General features: G+C 35.3%; 1 protein-coding gene across 1 annotated transcript; it reads right to left on the bottom strand.

Annotated features, from left to right (window-relative positions):
- Nucleotides 1-3,325: 3,325 nt before the first annotated feature.
- Nucleotides 3,326-13,804, bottom strand: LOC132314282 (acyl-CoA-binding domain-containing protein 5-like). Its single transcript, XM_059813159.1, has 8 exons — nt 13,626-13,804; nt 5,672-5,690; nt 5,475-5,594; nt 5,282-5,348; nt 5,135-5,196; nt 4,768-4,907; nt 4,493-4,619; nt 3,326-3,352 (listed from the first exon to the last, which is right to left on the bottom strand). The coding sequence occupies exons 1-8, from the start codon at nt 13,802-13,804 to the stop codon at nt 3,326-3,328; spliced, it is 741 nt and encodes a 246-aa protein (XP_059669142.1).
- Between the last annotated feature and the right edge of the window lie 9,271 nt (nt 13,805-23,075).

Raw genomic sequence — 23,075 nt, 5'->3', positions numbered from 1 at the left:
GTTACTGTATAGAAAAATGATAGTCTTTCACAAACTCCAACCACCTGTGCTGTCTCATATTCAGCTTCCGCTAAATGAACAAATACTGCAGACTCTTGTGATCGCTGAATAATCTGAAGAACTCACCCAACAGATAATGTCTCCAAATACGTAAGGCAAAAACCACAGCTGCCAACTCCAAATCATGTGTTGGATAATTAAGCTCGTGAGGTTTAAGCTTCCGAGATCCATACGAAATCGGTAGCTCCTCCTGCATCAAAACACATCCAAGACCCTGCAACGAAGCATCTGTGTACATAAGATACTCTATCCCGCTCTATGGGGTAGACAAAACTGGTGCAGAAGTCAACTTAGTCTTCAACTCATCAAAAGCTTTCTGACAATGTTCATCCCACATGAACTGTACACCCTTTTTAGTTAAATGAGTGAGTGGTCCCGCTATTTTTGAAAACCCCTGGATGAACCTCCTATAATATCCTGCTAAACCGAGAAAACTCCGAATCTCGGTAGGTGATGTAGGCTGTCCCCACTCAACCACCGCTGAAACCTTGGTTGGATCCACCGCTATTCCCCTTTCTGACACCACGTGGCCCAGAAATTTCACTTCCCGCTGCCAAAATTCACATTTCTCAAACTTGGCATACAACTGGTGCTCACGAAGCGTCTGTAAGACTATTCGAAGATGTTTAGCATGATCGTCCTCTGACCTCGAGTAAATCAAAATGTCATCTATGAAGACAATGACAAATTGATCCAAGTAAGCCCTGAAGACTCTGTTCATTAAATCCATGAAAACCGCCGGTGCATTAGTCAACCCGAACGGTATCACCCGAAACTCATAAGATCCATATCTAGTGAGAAATGCTGTCCTCGAAACATCCTGCTCCCGAACCCGAAGTTGATGATATCCAGACCGCAGATCAATTTTAGAGAAATAAGTAGCTCCCTTCAACTGATCAAACAAGTCATCAATCCTGGGCAAAGGATACTTGTTACGAATAGTAATCTTGTTCAACTCCCTGTAATCTATACACAAGCGGAGCGAACCATCCTTCTTCTTCACAAATAAAACCGGTGCTCCCCAGAGTGAAGTACTCCTGCGAATGAAACCCTGGCTGAGTAGCTACTGAATCTGATCCCTCAGCTCGCGCATCTCCACTGGTGCCATCCTATACGGTGCCCTAGCAATAGGCGTAGTGCCTGGAGCTAAGTCTATCACAAAGTCGATCTCGCGACTAGGCGGCAACCCTGGAATCTCCTGAAATACATCCGGGTAATCCTGTACAATTGGTATGTTATCCAATAATACAGTAGTCCCCTCCTCCGCTTCCTCCTTCACATGAAACAAATAGGCGCTAGTGACCCCCCTAGAATGCGGCATAGCGATGACGTACACGTCCTGACCATGTATGGTGAAAACTACGGACCTATCATAACAATCAACTTGGGCATGGTAATGCGATAACCAATCCATCCCAAGTATCACATCATAAGTGTGCATGTCCAGGACCAAAAGATTGGCTAGAAATCTGAGTCTACCAATATCTAGTGTCACAGGCCCATCACTCTCATGAAGAATGGTTGTATTGCCTAACGGTGTAGAAATTCCATGTGGTCTACTGCATACCCGAGTCATCATCCCAGACAAAGCAACAAATGACCTAGCTACAAATGAGTGTGTAGCACCCATATCAAATAAAACACGTCCAAGTAAACCATGAATAGGAAACTTACCCTCAACAGCCTGTGGTGTCCGAACATCCTGTGGCATGGGGTTGTACACCCTGCCATAGTGCAACTGCTGCGGTGCCTGTCCCTGAGGCTGCGGTGGCGCTCGTAGAGCCGGATATGTCTGTCCCTGAATCCGTGGAACCTGTGGAGCTGGTAAAGGCACTGGTGCCCTCTGCCCCTACTGCACATGTTGTCCCTGTCTCTGTCCATGTCTTACTGTAGGACACTGCCTGGAAGTGTGACCATACTCTCCACAAGTATAACAATTACCCTGGAAAGTACCAAATGGCCTCCTCTGTCGGTTAGCCTATGGCTGACCCTGTCCTCCCTGTGGTCCCCCATTCTGCTGTCGCTGAACAGGTGCCACATCCCTGGGAGCATCTGAACCACCCTTGTGCTTCTTCCAAGGCTGCTGTCCTTGGAACTTGCCCTTGTCATTCTGTCAGTGTCCGTTCCCATTCCCTTTATCAGCTGACTGATTAGCAGAGTCTCTGTCACCCCGCTTCTCACCCTTAGCCTGTCTGAAATCCACGGTCAACTGATACTGCTGCAGAGCGGCGTCTACCACCTGAGCATAGGTAGTATAGGCTGGATTACCCGTAATAGCTCTCTTGATAGACCACACCAGTCCCTTGACGAAACTGTTGCGCTTCTTCTCCTCTGTATCCACCTCTTCCGGTGCAAAGAGAGACAAGCGTGTGAACTGCTGCTCATACTCCGCTACTGTCATGTTCCCCTGCTGCAGATTAAGAAACTCAGTCTTCATGGCTGCCTTGATTGCATAAGGGAAATACTTTTCATCAAAGCATGCACTGAACTGATCGTAAGTCAATGCCATCCTCTCCGCTGCGGTGGTAACTGACTCCCACCATTGTAGTGCATCCCCAACTAGCTTGAAGGTAGCAAACATCTGCTTCTGAACCTCCGTGCACTGAACCAAGCGAAGATGTCGCTCGATGTCCTGTTTCCACTGATGAACTGCTCTCGCATCGGTGGAGCCTGTGAACTCAGGTGGGCTCCCCTTTGTGAAAGAACTCCTACCCTTCTCCCAAGTATCAATCCGAACAACCGGTGCCGGTAACGGTGCCGGCTGTACTTGAGGCTGATTCCGAAGTGCAGCGGTTACCCCTGTTTCTATAGCCCGAGCAATAAGGTCATTGATGTGAGGAAGAAACTCTGGGTCTCCTCCCTGATCCCGAGTCTGCTGAACTTCCTCATAGAACTGACCCTCATCCTCCTGACGCTGCCTACGAGCCGCCTCCCTTCGTTGCCTATTTCTCTGATTGTCCCGTCTTCTTCTAGCATTAACCATTCTGTTAACATAGAAAGACAGACATTAGTACGATTTAACCGAACCGTAAAGAACACAACGAATCCTAATCTTAGGCTCTAAATAAAAGAATACACTACGCGGAAGTCTTAAAACAATAGATCCCTAGAGACACTTGAACCTGGAGTGCTTTGATACCAACTGTGATACCCCTCAATTCTAGAGCCACGGGTGATCAAGTCCGAGCACAGAATACAAGGGATATCAAACAATTAATATTTAAACAAGCATTTGAATACAAAAAGAATAATAAATAATTAATATTTAAACAAGCATTTGGGTCCAGTCCATCTGCAATTACATGACAGCCTATCAAGCTAAAAAGTGAAGTGAGATCAAGAATGAGAAAACAAATATACTAGGCATATTTCCACAGTAATTAGCACTTGATGTCATTTTTTATTCTTCATTCAGTCCACACTAGAGGAATTTGTTCTAAGTTCTTCCATTCAGTCATGACTATCAGGGGAATGCATATATTCTCTCCCACTATATTTGTCATGGCTATGTTCCAGTGCAGATCTAACAATTAGTTTGCCAACAACTGATACTGCAAGACATGATCGGAAATAATCTCCCAAAAGACTAAATATCAGGATATCTCCATTAACACAACACTATTACAGCATGTCTTAAACAGAATGATATCAATAACCATTGACATAACAGTAAAGGGTGCACTAACAGCATAAACTTGAAACATTTAAGGTATGTTCACTTCCTGCAGCAATCTCAACTACAGTGGGGATCTAAAAGGCTGTTTGCAAGTGTCAATTTGTTTTATAAAAAAAGAGAACTAAAACAATACGTGAGACAGTGAAGGCATACCTTCACAATATAAAGAAACAAGAAATGAGTACGTTTATATGTTTATTCTATTACAATTCTGAAAGATAACTGACACCAAAATTAGTGACCCTAAAGAGAGTAAAACCTTGACACCGAGGTATATTACCTCAAGTATCACAGTCAAAGAGTAAGACCATAAACATAATATTGGACAAAAAGTATTCCAGTAATGGATCTAAATAACAGTTTGGCAACTGACAGGCGATGAAATGTAAAAATTACCTTCCAAACAGAAAATAGATGCAGTTTAATGATTGAATTTGCTAGCATCAATTGAAACCAAAAGCCAACAATTTCAGCTTATAAACTTCATCAGAAACATGAGGAAGATATTTCAGGCACATAAACCAGGGGCAGCAATTATGTCAGAATAATTAATAAGTGTTTGGATTACTATGAATATCAGTCGAGTATATTATAAAAATCATCAAGTATACACAAGAAAAGTCAATTATCTAATTCTTGAAATCAAGGTGCCATTATAGAAATGAAACAAGTTAACAATTTAACATTCAGCTTCAATGCTAAACTTCAACGCAATTTGAAAACCAAAACAATATCCCAAAAAGAATAAACACTTACAGTCTGCAAGTCCAGTACATGAAGATCATTGAAAAAGATTGAATGAGAACAACCGCCAAAAATTAAAAGGTAGCGTTCTGCATGCACAGCAGCTATGTGATCAAATCTGGGAACTGGAGGTGTCTGCCTATAAAAGCACAACAAAGTGAGCAGAACTCTTCTGGAAGCACATTAGCAGCAATTCAGGGCAAAAATAAATAAATAAAAAAATTAAAAATAAAAAAAATAAAAAAAGCACATAAGCAGCTGTCTGTAAAAGTAAAATCAACACTTACACCGTCTCCAACGCACACCAAATCATTGTCTCCAGATCAAGAACATGGACATCATTCAGCAGTCGCCTCTGACTGTCTTCTCCACCAAACATTATTATTTTAGAGCCGACCAGTGTTACAGACTGGCCACCGCGAGCCACCTGCTTACTCAATAAGCAAACCAAGCAAAATTAATCATAAAATTTAAATTAATCTCACACATACATATAGCAAAGGAGAAAGGTTGACACGCCTGTTCCTCCACTAATTAAACAGCTGACAACTAGGAAAATTTACTTAAATAAAAAAGGCACAATAAAATGAAATGGAAATCACTTCGCTCAAAAACAGAAATCTAGATTTACAGTAACTGGAGTCAGTCAGTTACCGGAACTTTTCCAGAGGTCTCCATAACACCGCAGTGGTATGATTCCAAATCAATGAATCGCACTACAAGTTAGCTAACAAGGCATAAGATTCAAAAGAAGTTCAAGTGGTTTCTGAACAGTATGAAAATGGCTTTCGAGGAACAAACCTTTCAAGCTGTCAAAATTATCCTTTGAATGACCACCAAGAAGAAGAAGTTTGTTTTTCCACTTAATCTACCAGCATAAACAACCACATATGCAAATTAGTTGTGTGATGAGTGTAAAGCAATAAGAACCACTTTGGACAAATGAGAGTAGAGTAAAATTTTAACACAAGACATTTATGAATCAACACCTTACCATTCTGTGGCCTGAAGAGGCTGGAAGAACTTCCAGGGAACTACCATCAGTAGTTTTATCAGCTTTTGGTTCCATGTTCAGTTTTAGAGTAGACCATGCCAAATTTCTAAGATCAAAAACCTGAAAAGTAGCCAATTATGACAAGACCCAAGAAAGAAGGATTTTGACATGCAGAAGTGAATAATCATGTCCGATACCTGAACATCAGATAGGTACCTACCAGGGTACACAACTACGCTATATCTAGCTACACATCCCTGGCGATATACGCACCCTAACCACTGATCCTGAGATTCAAGCTCATATCATGGTGTATAATTATATATTTAAAATCCGTCCTATCCAACCATCAAAAATAAACTATCCAATTATTATTTTAATAATATGTCATCCAACTATTCCGTTGACCTGACACGAATAAGTAGGACTTAACACTATGGTTAATCCGTTCCCTTATTAAAAATAGGTTGGACTTAACTTTTAAGTTAATCCGTCCCTAATATGCCCCCATCCCATAATGGTGCATTAATCCACATCATAACCAAAGAGAAGTTTCCAATTCAAAGATAATGTAAATAATATTTACATATAAACATTATATTAATCATATATATATTCTTTGCATTTACTTGAGCAAAAATATCAATTCTAAGTATCATGCATTTAATTTTTCATTACACGAAATTAAAATGCATCTCAACTAAATTGTACATCTCCATATTTTGATTAAATTAATTTAAATCTAAGCAATAGATTAAAATAATTTAATCCAGCAATATCTAATTAATTTATTCTTTCAAAATTAATTAAATTCCATCCTTAGCATGTAAACTTATATCATGCATACCAATTTAAATTAAATAAATATTTAATTCAAATCCATTAATCAAAACTAACAAATATTAATTTAATATTCTAACATTAAATAGATTACTATTAAAAATATTTAATGCAAAAACTATTTAATTAAAACAAAATAAATTAATCATAATACCAATCATTATACTAATCATTATATCCATAATAGTACCAATCATTATCTCATGGCATTATATAACCATCTGTTTTTTTTTTTTTTTTAAAGGAATTGTCAAGACTTTCTCGATCAGCGTGCCCAATTCATGAAAGAACAAATTCCAGTTTACGAATTGCTACAAACCCAGTTTCATGCCACTTTTTAGCTTGCCTCGTTCGGCATGCATAGCTTGTTAAAAATACTAATTTTGACTTTACTTACATGCATATAACTGATGCTTGGAAAAATAAAATAAAATTAAAACCAAATTTAATTCATGCTAACAAAAGTCATGTAAAAAAATATATATATAAAATAAATTAAATTAAACCCAAGGCCACCAACAGTGTAGGCAAAAGAAAACAAATAATTAAAACCTATGAACTCAAATTTCAACATATCTATGTAATTAGATCCAATTAATTTATTTAAAGAACCTAGAATTAATCTAGCATGCATAAGGTATGAATCAAAGGAGAAGAGAAGAATTAAAACTTACCTTTAGGGATTTGATAAAAACCCTAGCCTCCTTCTTCCTTTTTCTCTTCCTTCCTCTTCTTTCTTTCTCTCTCTAAAATATAGTACGTGATATATTTTCTAACCTCTTTCACAACTCTATAGTTATATATTTATAGGCAACTAAAATAACCCTAATCCTTTTCCCATTCCAAGACAAACTAAAATGAAATAAAAATAAAATAAAATAAAATTTAAATACTAAAAAGGTAACTAAATATATGTTACGTATAATCTATGTGTACCCCTTTTTATATATAATATATAAATATATATCAGATTATTATTAAAGGGACTTTCCTTACATATATATATATATATTTATTTATTTATTAAATATACATATACATGGGTAATCATCCGTACCCATTAAACCCCTTATCCAAGTAGTCCATGGAGCCCAATTGATTGGTCAATTATTACTATCCATATCCAATTCCTTAAAAATATAAAAATAAAATAAAAATAAAAATAAAACAATTAAATCACATTCAATTCAATTTAAACAAATAATTAAATCAATTAAACAAGTAAACAATTAGCCAAGAAAACAACTAAATAATTAAATGCAATTAAAACTATTAAAATAATACTGAGACTATCCTTTTTAAATTAGGGGTATTACAGGCTGGTTATAATATTATCAGTGGAATATGTATGGTTGATTAAAAGGGGTCGTCGATTACTGTATTGTCTAATTCACGAACTTGTTACTCCTCTTAAATTCTTCTTCACTCGAACTCGCAATTTCTTTGTTGAAATCAAAACAAACCTATCTATCCATTTTCAACAAAGACCTTCTAACATTTCCTTCACTCGAACTCGTTACAATTGGACCGCCCTATTTACCTGTCACTCCTAACGACTAGGAAGACCTTGTAAAGACTTGAATATAAACTCCACCTAGGCGGGCACTTGGTGTGACACCAGATAAAAAATTTAACCTTAATTTGATATCATTGTAACAAGTTGGACACTCACCCTTTTATCTAAAAACTTAAATTATTGGATAGTGCTGCACATTCTAGGGCAAGTCCTTGCATACCATATGTATTTAGTCTGAGACTATTTATTTAGACACTGGTTTAAAATTTTAATTTTTTTTCTTTTGTGTTAACGGTTATGTTGAGCCTGCATAACAAATTCAAGAAAAGAAAGACAAAATAAATTTGAGATTTTCAAAACAATACATGGATAGTATTTAGATATTAATTGTTCTAATTACACTGCATTGTAGGTGTCAATGGCTAAACAACTTTTGCTTTGTTTTATTACTCATCAATTTCACAAGATTTAGATTTAGATTTAGATTTAGATTTACATAGCTGAAATCGATATATATATATATATATATTAACATAGATGTTCAAATCACAATTTACTGTTGGAATTAGTCTTAAGACAAAAACAAAGAAAAAAAAAATTAAAAGGTGATCGTCAGATTAGGAGGGCTCATCAGGCGTTAGTGTGCCTGCGGATTACCGACCCGTTATCCTTCCACCGACAGGAGCGGGAGGTGCACGCTGCTATGTGAAACCACCCTCACGCAGTACCCTCCAACTGTAGGGGCCCAGAACTCCGGGCCTTCGCCCAAAGTCCGCGGCCCAACTCCTTACTTGGAGCGGACGGGCCAGTGATTTAACCCAGCCAAGCCCTACCATCTGAACCAAACCAACTTCCGATCACCTTTATGCCCTCACTAGAGTTACAAGCCCACGTTACTAGGCCCGGTGACAAGGGCTGCTTTCACAACCACTTATTAAGCAAGAAAAACTTCTTCTTTTGAGCGATGTGGGATGATAAGTTGAGCATTTTGTAAGCTCATTGGTACATGAGAATAGAAAAAAATTGCAGAAACAATACTTTAGTCCTATGAAGCCAGCAAACGCCACAATGTTTTATTAGTTGCAGTATTTAAGCATGCTGTAATGGAACCAAAACTAGGTTCACTTAAGGAAGCAGTAAGTTCCAGAGTTGTTGGTTGTTCTGTCTGAAAGAGAGAGATGATATTAATATAGGAAGACAAAATAATTTGTCAATTAAATGTATAATCCACTTTTGGCAAAATTTAAATCAAAATTCAGAAAAAATAAAATAAAATTACTGCCGTTAAATTGCCAATCGCCAATTCGCCACCAACACTCACGACAAAAGCGTTGTGACTATCCTTCACAGTCTTTGATACCAATCCTAACAAAATACGTTGAAAGACCAGTCATGTTTTCCATTAGAGAATAATTGGCAATATGTTAGAGGGCGATATTAAATATATATAAGCCTCGGCATGCAACAACATACAAGTATTTGTATATTCACGTTGCAACAAACATTCGCATTGTGGTGTAATGTAATGAACATTCAAAATTACAATCACATTGTTTTTGTCCAACGTGTATTTTTTCAACTTATGTTATAGACAAGTTTCATTAATACGAAACACTAATTTTCAAAACTAGTTTCTAACACAAAATTTATAGAGTCTCAATATAGTTAGAATTTTGAAGTGAAGATAATTAATTTTAGTTAAAAATAGACTTCAAGATCTTCCATATAGATGCAAATTTTGCCTAATTTGAATTTAAAACAAGGAAGTTATGGTTTTTCAAAGTTGATTCAGAACTATCGAGTGAACAACACTTTCAATGGACTCATTCATCTTGGAGATCAAACCTATTCAAAAATTGATTTAGTTCTATGATAAATCTACTTCTAAATCTCACTGGTATCACTCAAAAATTCAATGTACAACTTGAGTTTGGACCAAAATAAGACTCGAGTCAAACTTGCATAGCTGAAAAAAAAAAAAAAAAAAAAAAATCAATCAAGTTATAATCCTACTTTTCAATTCTAGGGATTAATAAGTTTATAAAATCTTGTTAGGATAATTAACTCCTACATTAATAAATATTGGGTTAAGTGAAAAATCCCCTTGTAATATAAGTTATATGCAAATAATTACTTGATTTTGTGGTCGTCTTTATTTATGTTTGGTCCACAGACACAAATAATTGATACGGTAAGGACTCATCACATGACTTGTGACAGCCCTTTATTTATGTTTGACTCGACACACACAAAAACTCAATAATTGACTTGTCCTTGGTCTTTGTTAATGTTTAGCAATTCCTACAAGGACATAATTTATGAAACTTGAATATTAATTTATCAAAAATTGTAGTTAACGTACCTCTTTTATCTCCCAGCATACCCAAAATACAAGTGAGGATTCTGTTGTACATATGAATTGGTTCCCAAACGCATAAACTCTCTCTTCCTCTCCCTTGCATTGTCTCCTCAATACACGGATTTGAAAACACTCGCAACACAACATATATACTCGAGTCTCGACACACGTTCATAGTCTCATTTGACTCCAATACGTTTTGAAAAGTTTAAAGCCTTTGCAAAGCCAAATCAAAGGGTTGTCTGTACTTGTTCTCTCTTATGTACCAATCGGTTCGAAATAGTGAAGAAATATCTCTAATTGAACGAAAATGTCCTAACCCATTTCTTTAGAGTTTCAGTTTTCTGTTGCTTGAGCTCGAAATCTCTCTTTTTTCATTTTTTTTTTGGAGGTCTGAACTGATTATTTTTGGCTTTTGGTAGGTCATCTAGGATGTGATGAAATATGTGATTGATTTGTAGTGTTCCGGATGTAAATGGAGATATGGGAAGGAGAGAGAAATGGCAGAAGATAGAGAGATGGGAAGAACGTGAGAGAAGAAATTGGGGATAACGGGCCTAATAATAAGGGCATTTTAATCCATTATTTTTATTTTTATTTTATTTTTGTCATTTCATTACAAAACTAAGACTATTATTGTATTTTCATGCAGGGAAAGGGTAACATGGTCATTTTATAAAATTCTTTTAACATTTTTGACCAATAGAAAGCAACACGGTTCTGTTGAGCACACATGTCAATTCTCAAGAGAAGTCAAAGTAACAAACTTTAAACGCTCCACCCATTTGTAGTTTGACATAATTGGGAGATCTATGTAATTCATCCTAAAAGATAATAAAGGCACACTATACATGCAAATATATGATGGTAAAAAGAGGTGGTTAAATGTTTTGGGGACTGGAATAAGGGTTAGGATTGAAAACCCCAGTTGCGGGGCGGGGATGGGGAAAGGTCAAAATATTATTTGGTACAATAAAATTAAGTCTCAAATTCCAATTGAGAAATTGAATCTTGTTCTTATCCGTATGAGAGGAAATGAATTGTTACATACCAAATTCGTAATACAATTGCAAAAGTAATCAACTAAACTCGGCCCCATCCTCGCCCCAACCCCATTTAATAAATAGTTTTAGACAGGGAATGGGGGAGCTATGCTAAAATAGGGATGGGGTTGGGGTCCCCCGTCCCAAACCATCCCGTAGCCATCCCTTTCTATGTACATGAGTCTGTATGATATATCGTATGTGAATTCATTTTTGAAATATATTAAATAAATCATGATTACATGTTGATTTTCAATTCAGATTGTAAATATTATTTAAATTTGTGTATAACAGCTGTTGAGATGTTAATTAAATAGCAGTATGGTGTCATGTTTGCGTGAAGGGTTTGGTCGTGTTTGGAAAAGTTTTATTATAGACTCTTTAGTTATGTACGGTTGCTCAGATTGTTAAATGTCGAGTGTGGTAATTGATGCTTTTGTTTTGGTCATCTAATTATTTTAGTTTGGTAGTCCAGATAGGACAAAGTTTCTCCAATATATGCTGTGGCAGTATCAACATTTCAAAAATGCTTTCCATGTGCTATTACTTCAAACAAATATCTTCTTGTGTTTTCTTGACATTGCAGTCATAACTCATAGTACCTATTATTTTTTATTTTTTTTTTTTTATTTTTTTTTTTTTTTGGGTATAATATGATCTTTGAGAGTAAATTGAAAAGGTATAACTGATGTGTTGGCTTGAGATCGAACTGTTCTCCTCTCTTATTAGTGAAAAACAGAGGATTGAATCATTACGAGGCAAGATTATTATCTGTAGTAACTGTAAATATTCCGAAGCGAGATTATTGTGGGAGTTTTTTGGCCCGGCCCCCTCTTCTATAAATATTAACTGTATACTATATCATTAATCAATGAGAAGACTGATTTTTATTTTTTTATAATAGGTTTTTACTCAGTATTCAAGTGTCATTTTATTTCAATATTCTTAATGGTATGTATGGTTGGTTACTAAGGGTTAGCGGATTTTTGTCCTTAAACAAAATCGCAAAAGGTGGAAGCCTACTTGTGTCAGCATCAACTATGTATATATTGTTTATTTTGCATTTTCTATACTTACAATTTTCAAAACGTTTTTATGCAATTAGTAAGCATTTAAATAAGTGTATCATCTTGAGTCCAACATACTTGTTAGACTGACCCTCGTGGGGTTGTGCATACTCCCATCATTTTCAAGTAATAATTGACTCTAATATCATCCGAGTCCAATAAAGGGTGACTGTAAGGTGTCGCATTACTTTTGGATCACATTACTTTGTGGAAGTGGACGTAGTGTTGGCTGGGGACATGTCTATTAGCCAAGCACACAACATTGGTGAGACACTGCAGGAGAAGATTGAGCAGATGCCTGAAGTGGAAACAGCTTTGGTTCATGTAGACTTTGAGTGCACACACAAGCCAGAACACATGCAGAAGAATTTGCCTAATAAGAACAGATGATTATATGGAGAATGTTGATTTTAAGTTAAATCTTATTTGGAGAATGTTGTTTTGAAAACTGCTATATTAATCAATGAGAACACCAATTTTTTTTCCCCGTCTTTGCTCTTTATATAGAAGTCATTTTATTTCATTATGTATGGCTGGTCATAATATTATCAATGAAATACATATGGTTGGTTATAAGGGGAAGCTGCTCACTGTATTGTCTAGTCTGCGAACTTGCCCCCTCTGGCATTCTTCTTTACTCGAATTTGCAACGCTTTCGTTGGAATTGAAACAAAACTGTCTATTCGTTTTCGACAAAGACCTTTTAACATTCTTCCTCACTCGAACTTGCAATGCTCTCGTTACAATTGGACCACCCTATTTGCCTGTCTCTCCTAACGATTGGGAGGACCTTGTAAGGACTTGAACATGAATTCCATCTAGGCGAGCGCTTGGTGTGACTCCAGATAAAAAATTCAACCGATACCATTGTAACAAGTTGGACACTTACCTCTTGACCCAAAACTCAAAAACTTAAATTATTAAGTAGTGCTGCACATTATAAGACAAGCCTTCTATGTCATATGCAATTTGTCTGAGACCATTTGTATAGACACTGGCTTAAATTTTTAATTTTTTTTCTTCCGTATTCATCGTTATGGTGAGCCTGCATAGGCTGCATAGCAAATTCAAGAAAAGAAAGACAATAAATTTGAGGTTTTCAAAACAATACATGTATAGTATTTAGATATTTTATTAATTATTCTAACCACATTGCATTGGAGGTGTCAATGGCTAAACAATCTTTTGCTTTGTTTGATTACTCATCAATTTCTTAGATTAACATAGCTGAAATCGAGATATATATATATATATATAAAAATAAAAATAAAAAGGTGACGGTCAGATTAGGAGGGTTCATCAGTCGTTAAGGGGCCTGCGGATTACCGGCCCGTTATCCTTCCACCGACAGGAGCGGGAGGTGCACGCTGCTCTGTTAAACCAGCCTCACGCAGTACCCTCCAACTATAGGGGCCCAGAACTCCGGGCCTTCGCCCAAAGTCCTCGGCCCAACTCCTTACTTGGAGCGGGCGGGCCAGTGAGTTAACCCAGCCAAGCCCAACCATCTGAACCAAACCAACATCCGATCACCTTTATGCCCTCACTAGAGTTACAAGCCCACGTTACCAGGCCCGGTGGCTTGAGCTGCTTTCACAACCAGTTATTAATCAAGAAAAACTTCTTGTTGTGAGCGATGTGGGATGATAAGTTCAGCATTTTGCAGGCTCAGTGGTACATGAGAATAGAAAAATATTGCAGAAACAATACTTGAGTCTTATGAAGCCAGCAAACGCCACAATGTTTTATTAGTTGCAGTATTTAAGCATGCTGTAATGGAACCAAAACTAGGTTCACTTAAGGAAGCAGTAAGTTCCAGAGTTGTTGGTTGTTCTGTCTGATAGAGAGAAATGATATTAATATAGGAAGACGAAATAATTTGTCAATTAAATTTATAATCCACTTTTGGCAAAATTTAAATCAAAATTCAGAAAAAAAAAAAAAAAAAAAAAAAAAAAAAAAAAAAAAGAGCTTAGATATAGATAGAGGAAAAACTCACTTACTCCGGAAGGAAGCAGTAAACTATAAAGGAAGTTCAGAGAAATGATATTAATATAGGAAGAGAGGGAGAGAGCAGAGAGATGATATTAGGGATTCAGTGATCGATAGTGGTAGTGGTCTTGATGCTATAGTTCTTATATATACATAGAGATAGTTTCTCTCTCTCTATATATATAAAAAAGTTTAGAACTTCTCAACCAAACTAATTGGTTTCCAACAATATGGTTTCCTTATCTCTTGTATGTTCCTTACGTCCCAAAATTGATGTTCACTTTGAAAAAAGTGACGCAACAATATTTTCTCGTTGCCTACAAAAGAAATAAAAATAAAATAAAATAAAATCAAGAAAACATGCAAACACGGTTATTTTTTGTCTTGTCATTTCATTTGTTAGCTCATTATTTTTTCTGATAGCATAATTTGTTTATATGTTTTAATTATTATCATCTTGGTCATCAACATTAAAGTCATTAGTTGTGTTTTCTCTCTTACATATCCCCTTCGTCTCAAAACAGGGAATTTTTTTTTTGACATGAAGACCGAAAAGTTGTCCATCATCCCAAGACACAACATGTAGGTGTTGCTATTATTAGATGCAATCGTTATTGGTGCAACGGATGCATGAGAGACGTTGGATCATCACTATAGTGGTAGGCCCTACTTGATCCAACAACTCCCATGCATCTGTCGAGTCGTTGGATCATTACTGTAATGGTATGCCCTACTTGATTCAATGGCTCTCGTGCATCCGTTGTAACAATAATGGTTGCAACTAATAATTTCTCAAAAATGTTTAGTACCATGTGGGACAAATCATGATATATTATTATTCTAATGAAAAGCAAAAAAATAAAATAAAATGTTTAGTACTTTTTTTTTTTTTTCCCTTCCTGATACATAAAAATGTTTAGTACTTGGTGGAACGAAATATGACATAGACTGTAGCCTAGCTTTAAAACAAAATTTAAGTTCCCTACATGTGCAACAACCTCTTACCAAAATGTGTGACCATAACTTCCTCCTTTTTCATGACGCATTCCTTCACAAAATCCGTTCATTAAGTTGTCCTCCAAATGATCGATATTTCTTTCCTTTCTCCATGTGAGAATTACTCCATTTGGTTCACCTTAGCCGCGTGGGTACATATTGTAACAGTCATCTTAGACTTTGTGTGAAAACCATATCTTAGAGATCTCTCAAGAATCCCTTCTTGACTACCTCACACTTCAAAATGTTGGAAAATTTATATCTTCTCGTGTAATATTTAAGATATAACAAATCTTATACTAATATGCCATGAGATAATTAATAATATGCTAAGAAATAATTAAATTCAATATTTAATTAAACATGCAAAACAATGTAATAAAATTAATAATAATAAAATAAAGAATCTGGACCGAAGCTAGTAATTAATACTATGTCCTGGAGACAATTTACGCCCTGTGTGGTGCTAACGGTCTCCATGGCGCTTGTCTCCCAATAAGAACACTTCAAACTCGTAGATACGACAAATCTCCTCTGCGTAATATTCTATTCGACTAAAAAATACTTCTATATTGTAGAAAACATGAATTGGGTTTGATCCAAACCATTTGGTTTAGACCAATTGCACGGATGGAGAGAGAATTTTTGTTCAGGGGGCGCGTTGTACACTAAATACATATAAATTAATATTTATGGAGTATATATACATAAAGAGAAATGAGTGGATAAATATAGATAGATATTGATATTTTTGGAATGAGGTAAATTAATAAATTATATATATAGAATATAATGAAATAATTTAAGAATTTTTTTTTAAGAAAACATATAGAGTATACAAGGGAAGGAAAAATTTGAGGGGGGGGGGGGGGGGTGGGGGGGGTATGAGATATTTGGTCTAGTGGTTTGAACCACTTAACCTTTATAATTTGAACCCACTTGGGTTGAGTTTAAGTCTAAAGAAGGAGAGAAGATATCATTGAATTGAATGCCTTGCAAATGACATCCAAGGTGGATATTTATAAAGGAAATGGTGACTCTTCGTGTTAGGTCAAGTCGGTTCAGCCATACTAAAATAATTTCCCCTAACTACCAATTGCTGTTACATTGCCAATCGCCACCAACAGTCACGACAAAAGCCTTGTGACTATCCGTCACAGTCTCTAACACCAATCCTAACAAAATACATTAAAAGACCAATCGTGTTTCCCATTAGAGAATAATTGACAGAATTGAAAGCCTTGCAAATGACATCCAAGGTGGATATTTATAAAGGAAATGGTGACTCTTCGTGTTAGGTCAAGTCGGTTCAGCCATGGGCGTGCATCCATTCATATTATAACTAAAATAATTTCCCCTAACTACCAATTGCTGTTACATTGCCAATCGCCACCAACAGTCACGACAAAAGCCTTGTGAGTATAATTTGAACCACTTGGGTTGAGTTTAAGTCTAAAGAAGGAGAGAAGATATCATTGAATTGAATGCCTTGCAAATGACATCCAAGGTGGATATTTATAAAGGAAATGGTGACTCTTCGTGTTAGGTCAAGTCAGTTCAGCCATACTAAAATAATTTCCCCTAACTACCAATTGCTGTTACATTGCCAATCGCCACCAACAGTCACGACAAAAGCCTTGTGACTATCCGTCACAGTCTCTAACACCAATCCTAACAATATACATTAAAAGACTAATCGTGTTTCCCATTAGAGAATAATTGACAGAATTGAAAGCTTTGCAAATGATATCCAAGGTGGATATTTATAAAGGAAATGGTGACTCTTCGTGTTAGGTCAAGTCGGTTCAGCCATGGGCGTGCATCCATTCATATTATAACTAAAATAATTTCCCCTAACTACCAATTGTTGTTACATTGCCAATCGCCACCAACAGTCACGACAAAAGCCTTGTGACTATCCGTCACAGTCTCTAACACCAATCCTAACAAAATACATTAAAAGACCAATCGTGTTTCCCATTAGAGAATAATTGACTATACGTTAGAGGGCGATATTAAATGACCTGAATGATATACAAGGCTCTTCATGCAACAACATAAAACTATTTGTATATTCACGTTGCAACAATTGACATTTACGTTTTAGTGTAATGGATGAACACCCAAAATCACATTCACGTTGTTTGTTTAACGTGGTTATATTTTTCAACTTACGTTGCAGATAAATTTCATTCACACAAAACACTAGTTTTCAGAACTAATTTCCAACACAAAATTTATAGAGTCACAATATAATTAGAATTTTGAAGTGAAGATAATTAATTTTAGTTAAAAATAGACTTCGAGAGCTTCCATTTAGATGCAAATTTTGCCCAATTTGAATTTAAAACAAGGAAGTTATAGTTTTTCAAAGTTGATTCAGAACTACCAAGTGAACAACACTTTCAATATTCATCTTGGAGATCAAAGCTATTCAAAAATTGATTTATTTCTATGATAAGTATACTTCTAAATCTCACTGGTATCACTCAAAAATTCAATGTACAACTTGAGTTTGGACCAAAATAAGACTCGTGTCAGACTTGCACACCTGAAAAAAAAATAAAAAATAAAATAAAATAAAATTACTGACATAATTCGTTCAATTTAAATCTAATTCAAGTCCATTTTATGTCAAAATAAAGATAATACATAGATATCCAACCATATAGTTTTCAGAATTTAATTCAAAAGTGGACTATTTTGCAATAATTTTTCCCAAAGCACAAGTTCAAGGCCCTTACTTTACAAATTTTCATCTCCATTGCATTAAATATAAACCATTCAAATATATCCAAAATATTAACATAGTTTTCCATGCACCTTTCTACTGGTAGCACTTTTTACCTTGAATACTCAGCAATGTCTTTCATCCTCAGACAGATGGCCAGTCGGATGGCCAGTCGGAACGCATCATATAGATTTTGTACAATATGCTACGGGTGATTTATAAAATTGAGAGAAATTTAATTTTGAACTGGACTTATGTGCAGAGTGAATGAGTCGCGTTTGCAAGTTTTTGATGTACACAAGTTCTAGAATTAGGGCTTAATTACTCTTCACTTGAGGTAGGAATTTCACCGGTTATATTAACTCATGATATGTTTCAAGCATTTATATATGTTGAACCCATTAAATCATGTTTTGGTGTGTGTTGTTAAAAAAAAAAAAAAAAATGTTTTGGTGTGTGAACCATGTGTAATGTGTTGATATGGGATGGTTTACTTGGCTATGTTTATTTGAATGACATAATGTGCTGTGGAAATGAAGTGGATTAAACCCATGGCAATTAAGATGGGGGAAATTTTATATTGGAAAATGTGATTTTGTATAATGTCTCTGAAGTGTTTGAAAAAATGCTTGAATGAATACTTATCTCATATGGTAACTTCTTGTCATGAAATTAATCTCTCCAATGTTGAATATGTATGTACTGTGAAATGAGAATGATGATGATATTGATTTTCAGAGGGTAGAACATAATTGGAAGAATAAATTGTGCGTGTATTGTGAAATGAGAATCACGACTTCCACCCTGTTGTGATAGGTGTCACTGCTGTAATCCTGTGATTTGATGCAAGTGTGACTTTGTTGAGTGTGATATAAAGTATGTTGAACTATTATTGTTTATACCAACCTTTTCTTTTTTTGTATTAGCAACTATCACTGCTACCACGAGAATTAGCATCGTTTGAATATATTTTGCAGCGTGCCTGTTTGCGAAATTTTTTTTTTTGTGTCTGTTGTATCGTGCAACAGACGTATCCAACTGTTTATACAAGACGTGTGTAATACGAACCGTTCAAATGCGCCTATTGTATAGTGCAACGGGCGCAACAAAGTTTTTCTCCTTGTTTGCTCCTATAGATTATTGGTTAAAATCGCTACTAAAGATATGTGAATATAGCGCCGCTAAAAATACTTAATTACGCCAACAAGGCAGTTACTTTTAACTGCCACCTTATTCTTATTTTGTTGTAGTGAGTATAACAAAGAGTATTAAATATCCGCAGGTATGTTGTACTGAGTACAACAAAGAGTATTAAATATCCGAAGGTATGATACCCGGGCAGTGGTAATGAATTCCACCACATCTAAAGAATGGGATCACCTCGAAAGGAGACTAGGAGAGTGATATTTCCCAAAGAAGGGAGGGAAATGTTTACCTTGTCTAGAATGTAAGAATAACTTACCCTAAAAGTACAGGTCATTACCTCTATTGCTCTCAGTTGTACAAATAGAAAGAGAGGAAAAGATCAGGAGAACAAGTGAAATTCAAGAGTGGGTTGGTGGATGACTCTGTAGTACAGTACTATTTTAACCTTCGATTAAAGTCCATAGGACTGCCACCCCCACATTAGCATTGGACTTGTATACATCATTGCAATCCTACTTCCACATATATATATATATATATATATATATATATCTTGTCGGCATCATCATCATCGATGTTTTGAATTCGAATTCGTCTCATCAAATCAACACGCTAATTGGATAGTAATGTTGGACGCGGAATAGCAACTTTTTGGAAATCGATTATGATATTAAGGTAATTATATATAAGAAATCCTTAAACTTGACGATTAGAAGTAAAGGTCAAGGTACTACTATAACAACTAATAATTGAGATAAAACTCAAAAGAGAAAATTTATGAGTACATTTAATTTGCTTTTTAGAAGACAATTTTTTGTTGTTCGAAAATTGTATAAAAACTTTCTTTGTTTAATTTTTGAAAAATTAAGTTATAAAAAAGTTTACTTTTAAATAATTATTTTTTATAATTGTCTGAAGAGAGTTTTAGGGCCGGTTTGGTTTGTAATTTTGAAAAAAATTCTCAAGAATTAAGAAAATATAAAACTATTTTCAAATAATTATAAAAAATAATTATTTGAAAATATGTTCTTTTCATAACTGCGTTTTTAGAAAATTAAAGAAAATAAAATTTTTTATACAAAAAAAATAAAAATAAAATAATTGCTCTTCGAGTTACAAATTAAGTAAAATTCTGTTTTTGTAAATTGTTGAAACTTAGTTTTCAAACGACCTTTGTACCATTACTTGTGTGCGCGCGCGCGCGCGTGCCATATGTCATTCTCTAAATATATTTTGGTAATTGGTATGATTGAGTTCCAAGTGCAAGCAAGCATGCCACTAGGTAAGGTCACCAAGGCTAGCAAAGTTGACAGCTAAATGCCATTTGGAATATTGACGACAAAGCCCACTATAGAAGTTTTGACTTTTGACACAATAATTTGGGTTGGTGAGTTAGTGGGGGTGTTTGTGGCCTTCGTTTCTTAGGTGATTTGCATACAAGTACGTTGTCCAATTGGGGTTGGTTAGCACCAACACATCATCAGACGCGTGTGCTTTCCGTACCTCTTTTCATTTCATACATGGCTTATAGATATGGAGATTGACGTAACGCTAATACTCCCTCTATTTCAAATTAAATTAGATATAATTTTTAATAGTGAGTCACAAATATCAAAAGCGATATCTAATTTTGAGTCACAAATATCATAGGCGACATTTAATTCAAGACGGGATATTAGATGAAATGTGAAGGGAAATGATTCCATCAAACATAGAGGCACCAAATTTCCATGATATTTATCATACTAAGTACTATAATTTTCAAGTTTAAACCATGAATTTAATCATATAACAAATTTTCTTCAATTCTTAAAAAATAAAATAAAATTTGCTAAAAATGGATTCATTTTCAGTTTAAAGGCCTAAAAAGGATAACCAATCCGAATATGGAGTGTGCATGTGAGTGTGTTCGAGCGAATTTTTATTAATTGGTCAATTACAATAATTGTACTCATCAAATCAAGATTGCCAATAAACCCTTAACCTACGACTGATCGTTGGAGTTATATTTTTATATAAGCTTAATATTAGTAAAAATCAATAGATTGAAATCATTATTATACTTTGGTAAATTTTTTTAATCTCAAAACTGTATAGTTTTTAAACTTTTTTTAAATTAGTTGACGTGATTTAACACCAACAGTAGATAAATTTTAAATGTCACGTGTCAATCTGTAACGAATTCAACTTAGGATAACTTAGAGAATATTTAATTTAGAGAATCCAAGTCCTTAAAACAGATGTCCAAAAACAAAAGTTGGGTTTAAGTTGTGTATTGCCCAATTATTCCGGTTTAACCCATTGTTGTGAGATTTTTTTTATTTTTTTTTATTTTTCTCTCTCTATCATTTTTCTCTCTCCAAGAAAGACCATCAACGCCGGTTCTGTTCAACACTACCGCGCCATTGCCAACCATCTTTGCTCACCACTTCATCACTGGTTCATACCACCGTCCGTTAGTCAGTCTTCTATAACAAAATTTTAGTTCAAAAGACAAAGACATGTGTTAAATAATTCAGATTGCATTGAATTTTGGGCTAGGGTTCGATTATGGGGATGAATTGATTTTGCTAGATTTAGGGCTAGGGTTTGACTATGGGGATGAATTGGTGGCGGCAACAGTTGTGAGTGGGTATCTACGTATATGTAGATACATGTTTGATAATGAATAATTAATGTAAGGTTGTTGAAATGGGTTGGTAATGGTGAGAGAGGGAAGCAAAGGTTGTGATGGTGTTGTGGAAAAACAGAGAGGCGGGGTCGGTGGTTGTTGTGATGGTGTTGTGCAAAATCCAACCCAATTTGAATTATTGAACCAGCGATGAAGATGTTAGCAAAGATGGTCGACAATGGCAATGCAATGGCGGCGTTGAAAAATGATGGACAAAAAAACAAAAACAAAACAAAAAATAAAAACAAATCTCACAGCAATGAGTTAAACCCGAATTATTAGGCAATACCCAACTTAAACAAAGTATTATTCTTTTTTTTTATATATATCTTTTTTGTCCACGTTCAGACTTGAACCCCGCCCCTCCTATTTAAGAATGGAGAAGTTATACCACTAGACGAAATATCCTTTAATAGAGTTAAGATTAGCTTGATTCTCATGCTTACCTTCCCAACCAAATCGAATTACATGCTCCTTATTATATATCATAAGTAAAATACAGACATAGAAATGCTTTACATTAATTACTCAAATTATAGAGTAAGTACTAAAGTTTTTATCATTTCAATACTGTCTTTTTTCTTTCTTTTTTGGTTGGTTCAAGAAAAAAATTCAATCATAATCAATGGCACCAGAAAGAGGACAAATTCAATGCACAAAGCTTTTATAGTTGCGGAGTCTAAAAAAGGTTAAATGTACTCTGTCTTACCTCCCACATAGAGAGGCAATTTTTTATTTTTGAATCCTAAAAATTCTCATCACTTGATCCGGAGAAATCTGAGACATTTGAGAGAGAAGAATAGCTAACACCTTACGGTTGTGCCGAGGTTCAACCTCAATGTCACCACAGGGCACAGACTTACCATCAAACTTGGTGCATGGATTTAATGCACTCATAAGTGTGAATACATGAACAAAATGGGACTGGCATCGAATTGGCCTTAAGTTTATTAAAGTCCTCAAAGTCAAAAGTGGGAGCTAGCAAATTAGTGTGTTTGCTGTATTGAGAATTTGCATGAAGATCATGCCACCACTACCACTATGAACTATCACTACCACCACCCCCACATCACCAACACCACTAATATTAATTAATCCAAATTATCCAACTCAACACATTCATCACATTTCATTTCAAAATATACCAAGTGATCGATGAGTGAAGCTGCTAGAATTTTAATGTCATTATCAATAAGAAACTTCTAGGAAAAGTGTAAACTTTACAATGCCTATATATAGTGAC

The sequence above is a fragment of the Cornus florida genome, unplaced genomic scaffold (genome assembly GCF_030987335.1).
Source record: "Cornus florida cultivar Cherokee Brave unplaced genomic scaffold, ASM3098733v1 CherokeeBrave_3.0.0_Hap2_Chr06, whole genome shotgun sequence".
NCBI lineage: Eukaryota > Viridiplantae > Streptophyta > Magnoliopsida > Cornales > Cornaceae > Cornus > Cornus florida.
This window is presented reverse-complemented; position numbering and strand designations above follow the sequence as displayed.